The sequence below is a fragment of the Etheostoma spectabile genome, chromosome 7 (genome assembly GCF_008692095.1).
Source record: "Etheostoma spectabile isolate EspeVRDwgs_2016 chromosome 7, UIUC_Espe_1.0, whole genome shotgun sequence".
Lineage (NCBI taxonomy): Eukaryota > Metazoa > Chordata > Actinopteri > Perciformes > Percidae > Etheostoma > Etheostoma spectabile.
The window spans coordinates 24,730,552-24,737,671 of NC_045739.1; the positions used below are offsets into that span (position 1 = coordinate 24,730,552).

At 39.2% G+C, this 7,120-nt stretch overlaps 1 protein-coding gene across 1 annotated transcript in view; it reads right to left on the reverse strand.

Moving 5' to 3' along the window:
• Positions 1–7,120, reverse strand: part of LOC116693064 (spore coat protein SP65) — a gene marked incomplete at its 3' end in the record, with an annotated part of 37,764 nt that overhangs the window by 28,392 nt on the left and 2,252 nt on the right. Inside the window, exons 2-3 of the mRNA XM_032521750.1 lie at positions 6,663–6,713; positions 5,950–6,493 (exon numbers count right to left, since the gene is read on the reverse strand). Coding sequence (XP_032377641.1) covers positions 5,950–6,493; positions 6,663–6,713 — 595 coding nt within the window. The remainder of the gene's footprint in view (positions 1–5,949; positions 6,494–6,662; positions 6,714–7,120) is intronic.

Below are 7,120 nucleotides of genomic sequence, written 5' to 3' on the forward strand. Positions count from 1 at the left end.
GACTGAAGGGTAGAATAACCATTTTGCATGGGTGTTTGTGTAAGTTTGGGGTAACTTGGTGTGCTTAGTGGGATTTGATTTACTTTGGTTTGAACATATGGTTTAAATTTGTTCTTTCCCACCGGTTTGGTTACAATTTATTTTGGTGCTCAACTCTACATCCCTGGTATTGCAGTCTAGTCCTGAATCATGTGTTTTCTTTTTGTTTTATTTAATAACTTATATTTGTATACCTAGTTGAGCAGGTTCTTGTTCATTCTGGGACTCCCGTACAAACTAGCGTTCGGGTTACAATTGGCGTTGTCGGCAGGATAATTTATAGAGACTGCTTTCTTGTTTTTTCTTTTTCTTTTTTTGTGTGTATTTTTTGTTTACAGCCCAAGGTTGTATAGTGATAGAGTGATATAGTGATATTAGATTTTATTTTCATCATTTACACTTTCAAAATGACAGAAAACAAAAAAAAATGGCATCCGCAAAAGTTTGGGCACCCTGCAGAGTTAATACCTTGTACACACAGAGGTTCTTTTCATTAAATTCTGTGCTCTTTCCTCTCCAAACGTACCTTTGGTCATTGCGGCCAAAAAGTTCTACTTTAACCTCATCGGTCCACATAACTTGTTCCCACAATGCATCAGGCTTGTCTATATGTCCCTTTGCAAACTTCAAATGCTGATTTTTGTGGGGGACGTAGAGGACGTAGAAGAGATTTTCTTCTGATGACTCTTCCATGAAGACCATGTTTGTGCGAGTATCTCGTTGTAGTGGAATTGTGTAGACCAACTCCAGTGTCTCCAGGTCTTTCTGGATCAGGCAGTCTAACGTGGGTCTGGACTTGTTTTTCTCACAATCCTGCGAGCTGTTCTGTCTGATATTTTTGCAGGGTGCCCAAACTTTGGCAGACGCCATTTTTTTGTTTTCTATTATTTTGAAAGTGTGGAAATAAAATTAACTTTTTGTGACATATTATAAAAATGTCTAATCTGTCATTTGATGCCTTTTTGGAGATTTTACAATCTTTTCTTGGCTTCTTTATGCACATTAGACACATTTTTACCTGGGGGGCCCAAACTTTCGAGCCCCACTGTATGTGCTGCTGTTCCTTTTTGCTGCCCTGTATCAAATCTTGATCACAGCCCTATTTGGAGTGTTAGCCTTCTGGCTATATTTCCCCCCTTCTCTCGCTTTCCATTTTGTGTCACTGTCTCATTTGTTTTTGTTCTGTGTCTTACATGTTCTGTGTGTCGAGGGACTTAACTTTGGATGCACTATTGTTATTGTTGTGCCGGAGCACATAAAACCTTTAGACTTGTTAATGCCACCTCCTGTTGAGGGTCAGGAGGAACCCTTTAAACCCTTAATAGGTTAATTATTGTGTTGTGTGACCAACTCTGATTCTACCCTAACAGGAACAACTAACAAGAGGCAAATATTGTGTGAAAATAGATTTGGTTTTATTACAAAGAGGTTTAAAAAATCCCAATAAAAATGGCAAGGGCCAATTAGTAAAGTAATAAATAAGAGGGCAGATACATTTGGTCTTACTCTCCTCAAAGTAGGAAGGTCGGGTCAGCACGCACACCACCACCCAGGAGGCCCAGCACCAACAAGGACGTGCACTACACACTTATTTCGACAAGATTTACTAGCTATCATGCAAGATTCACTACAAAATGTGTTAAATATGTGTTTGCAAGGACACAACAAACTCCTATAGCATAGTTAATGCAGGAGGAGGGAATTTCCAAGCAGTATTTTCCAGAGCTCTACAGCCACAGCAGCTCATTAGTAGCCACGTCAGGGGTCAACGTCAACTCTCTCCAGTTCCCTTTGTGAAGGACGGAAACTTGCGTCTGGCGATCTGGCTGCACAACGGGAGAATCCACAGCTCAGCGAGAGGTAAGGGGCTAATGACAAAGTAGTAAGCTTTTTATCACTTCCTGATTGACAACAGGTCACATGACCACACGATGCAACTGCCAAACCACTTGGTTCCCCACATTAGGATTTAACAACGTGAAAGGAAGTCGCATGCTGCTTTTCCACATCTACTTTCATTTAGAACGCAAATCTTTTGATAATGGCTGATTTTACATTTTTAGTTTGGAACCATGGTGATCTGAATGCACCTCGCAAGCAAGACAGCACCCAAGCCTTACTTAAAGGGAAATGTTGACATTGCAATATTGCAGGAGATGAAAACGGAAACTTCCGCTTAAAAAACAGGCAGATTTGTGATTTCTACAGTAGTATAATACAGTTTTACTAAAATTGCACTTGTGTTAGCTTATGAACCTAATAATTTGATGGCAGTTTCTATGGCACGCTCACCAATCAAATGCTGGAGTTAACTGACTTCAATGCTGTGTGGGACCCAAATATTGATCAGTTGAAACCAAAGGTCACTGAGGTTCAGCCACAAATGGATTGAAGTCATGGGCCAGCAGTTTGGGTCTTATAGATATTTTCCGTGCAGTTAATTCCAACTGTTAGGATTATTCCTTTTTCTCAGGTAGACATGAATCTTTTTTTCCAGAATAGATTTTCTTTTTGCATCTCCTCAATTATTTCATTCAAGTGATAAACTACTCCCAAAGGGATTGTCTAACCATAAAGGGGTCCTCTGTGTCACCACCCTAGACCACCTGTCTCAACGTGCTTCTAAATGGCGCTTTAATACTTCTTTGCTGAAAAATGAATCCTACATCACTCAGTTTATAGCAGAATTCCAGATATTTGCACACATTAATGTTGGCTTTGTAGAAGACCCCAAGATATTGTGGGACGCGATAAGAGGTTTTATTAGGAGCAATACCATACTATTCTGCTCCAATGAGCGCAAAGCTAGATGACTTCAACTACAAAACCTTGAAGCTGAGTTCACCAGGTTAGACTCATTGTTGCAAACTAATTTTACTGACCAAAAACCTTTTAGAACGATCTCTAGTCAAGAAAGAAAGAAACATTCTGAACTACAAATCGGAATTTCTAATTCATAGAAAGAGACTCATCACTCTTCAAAAAGGATAAGGATCCTACACAGTGCTCTAGCTATCGACCTCGGAGCCTGCTCACCTCTGAATTAAAATTCTTTGCAAAACTCCTAGCCCGTCATTTGGAGTCCCATATGTCAAAATTAGTGAACTCTGACCCAAACAGGATTCATAAAAAGGAGACTGGCAGCATATAATGTTAGATGCCTTCTCCACATTGTTGATGCGGACAGTAAGACGCTAATATCACTTCCCTCTTTTGACACAATGAAAATTTGGACACGTTTTGTAAAAGAGCTTATGGGGTAAAGAAACCGGTTGAGGCACATTTCTTTTGAGACACAACGTTGGATTTGTGGGTATTATATTGATACTAGTATACTACTAATATTAGTATTTCACAAGTGTGATAAACAGTGCATTACTGTCAGCATGGTCACTGAGAACGTCACAGAAATATACATCAAGTTGGTCAGTGTACTAAATTAGTGCATCTTTTGAAGTAAAAATGATTTTGTGTTTGTAAATAACGTAAGTCAGATTTAAAACCTGTTAAAAGATAGCAAAATATCGGATAATAAATGTTGAGAAATTAAGTGACAAGTTCCAGTCTCTTCCTGAACAATACAACGTGTAAAGTCTCTGATCTTGGTGGTATTTAGTACCTTGATCCAGTCCAGTTAATTCCAGATAACAGCTGCTATGATTAAAAGGAAACTTGATTCATCAATGACTGTCGAGGAGGCAGCAGTTGTTGGCGATGCTGCTGCTGGTGGGGCCGGAAAAAAAAACGTTGAATACTTATGAATTATGGTGCTTCACTTTTCCGAGCTTTATGAATGTATGGTGTGTGACAACATGCTGGTTAATTTGATAAAAAAATGCTTGTATTGCCAACTTTTCCAAATCCTTTCCAAAACATGCCTTTCTTCATGCATTTGATTAAAGTATCAAATCTCTCATGTCTTATTCATGAAGCAATCATTAAATAGAAGCAATGTATAGAGGATTTCATTGTATTCACATTAGCTGCTTATGAAAATTTGGACACGTTTGTAAAAGGGCTTGAGCTTAATCCTCCGTGATGAATGGCTTTTGCTTTTTTCAAGGAGGAAGAGCATTTATTTTGAGATGTGTAAAAGTCAGCCAACGCTCTGCTTCACCAGTACACCTTGTCGGAGCCCAGGCCAGGTCCTTTGCCTTGAACATCATCGATATTTCTGTGGACAACCAGTAGCTTGAGCTATCTTTTACTCTAAGTATTGCAATTTAATGTAGTGTAAGCATGTCATTATTTAGTCAGATATTTCAATGCCAATTCTACAATTGGTATCTCCAAAGAGTGATGTACAGTGTATTAATGTCAGCATGGTCACTGAGAAGTGCCTGAATGTTAAAATTAATTTGATAATAATAGTTGCTCTATTAGCTTTGGCCGCCCCGGCAATAGCTCTTTCTTAAGTCTTCTTTTTGGTAATTAAACCGGTTGAGGGACATTTGTTTCGAGCCATAACGTTGGATTTGTAGGGAAGATATCTGATGTTCTTATAAGATTACACCAAGCCTTTTTGTCATTGTGCAGCGTATGTCTGGTTTTGTGTTTAGGCATGAGACTGGAAGAACCACACCTTCAGGAGAGAATCTATTACTGATGCTCTTACACCACCTCATCATGAAAAGGGTTTTAATTAACGTGTTCAGCACTTGCAGTTTTGTATCCAGACATAGGTGTAATTTAAACATAAGTCCTTTGCCTTGAACATCATTGATATTTCTGTGTAGAACCAGTGATTTGATCTATCTTTAACTCTAAGCTTTGTAATTTAATGTTATTTAATGTAGTGTAAGCACGTAGATCTGCCAGTTCAACAAATGTTATTTCACACGTGTGATAAACAGTGTATTACTGTCACCATAGTCAATGAGAAAAGCCTGAATGTTACATTTCTATTGTAACAACCCTACAGCTTGATCTTTCCAATGTAGCACTCCTAACGCAGTCATGTTGTCCCTCCTATTTGAGAGAATCACATTTTCAATATTGATTTTGAAAGATCTGTCAAGCAGTTCATCAATAACCTGTGAAAAGTTGAATGTGTTTCATCTGATGCCAACATGGGCTTACCACACACTACTAGAAGAAAGCTCAAACTCATTCTTTTTATTTCTCATTTTATTACATGATGTACTTCACATGGAATATGAACACACACACAAATGCAGACAACAGAAGAATCACCACAGTGTGCAGCAAAAGACCATTTCTTACAGTGTAATGCAATCAAATACAAATGCACTGCAATACGGATATTAAAGCTCTTTGAATATATTAGACATAATAACTAATTATTCTCATGGCCTATCACTGCATATGGCTCATATGGTTCCGTGTCCCTGTCAACAGCGGTCAATAAAAGCTGCATGTATGCTTGTCTTATGTCAAAAGAATATACAGGTATATCAGTTGTGTCTGTGTACTTAATTAATGCATTACATAATATCTGTTGTAATTAAGTTTTGTGTCAGTACAAAACACAAGTTACTGCTAAAGCACATTAGATATATAATATAAAATCACATAATAAGCCTCTTCATGAGAAGTAGAATGTAAACACAGTGTCTACATGTTGGTGGTATTATTGATCCAGTCACGTTATTTCCAAATGAAAGCAGTAAAAGCTGCTATGACCAAGAGGAAACTTATTTTATTCATGACTGCAGAGGAGGCAGCAGTGGTTTTTGTTGTAGCAGCTGTGGTTGTAGTTGCTGCAACGGAGGTTGTGGTTGCTGCAACTGTGGTTGTGGTTGCTGCAACTGTGGTTGTGGTTGCTGCAGCTGTGGTTGTTGTTGCTGCAACTGTGGTTGTCGTTGGAGCAACTGTGGTTGTGGTTGCTGCAACTGTGGTTGTCGTTGCTGCAACTGTGGTTGTGGTTGCTGCAACTGTGGTTGTGGTTGGAGCAACTGTGGTTGTCGTTGGAGCAACTGTGGTTGTGGTTGGAGCAACTGTGGTTGTGGTTGGAGCAACTGTGGTTGTCGTTGGAGCAACTGTGGTTGTCGTTGCTGCAACTGTGGTTGTGGTTGGAGCAACTGTGGTTGTCGTTGCTGCAACTGTGGTTGTGGTTGGAGCAACTGTGGTTGTCGTTGGAGCAACTGTGGTTGTAGTTGCTGCAACTGTGGTTGTAGTGCTGCAACTGTGGTTGTGGTTGGAGCAGCTGTGGTTGTCGTTGGAGCAACTGTGGTTGTAGGTGCTGCAACTGTGGTTGTAGGTGCTGCAACTGTGGTTGTGGTTGGAGCAGCTGTGGTTGTCGTTGGAGCAACTGTGGTTGTAGGTGCTGCAACTGTGGTTGTCGTTGCTGCAACTGTGGTTGTGGTTGGAGCAACTGTGGTTGTCGTTGGAGCAACTGTGGTTGTAGTTGCTGCAACTGTGGTTGTCGTTGGAGCAACTGTGGTTGTTGTTGCTGCAGCTGTGGTTTGTGCAGCTGTGGTTTTTATTCCTACAGCTTTACAACACAAAGTATTAGTAAGACATTGTCTGGAGTGCTATAGCATAGCTTAGATGGGTTAAACACCAAAAAAACTCAAAATAAAAATACTCTCTATACTTATGTCATTGATTTTTAATTCTATTTTCTCTACCTCATAATTCAAATGTAATATCTTAAAACTTACCAACACACAGAAGGAGGATGACACAGATCTTCATCATCATTTTGGGATTTTCTTTACTGTTGGAAAAATATATATATTTCTTGAGATTCCTTTAAGCAATGACAACAAATAGCATTGACTATCATTACATCTTTACTTATACTAGTGCTTTCTGCATTATAGTAAATTGCTGAAAATTATAGTGTCACTTATTGTACATGTTGAAATTAAATTCATTTCATTCCATCTTCCACTGAATATTTGAGACAATAATCCTTTGTTAGCTGTAAATGCAAACTACCATTTATAAATGTTAGGATTGTCATTGTTTCGTGAGCATTTACTTTATTTTGGGGGGAAAAATAACTTTTTTTTTGCAATACTTATTTCTTTCATGAATTTAAGTGTGGATTGGTAACTGGAGAGAAGCCAGTTCACCTCCCGGGCACTGCCAGGCCAAGGCACCGTACCCCCCCCCC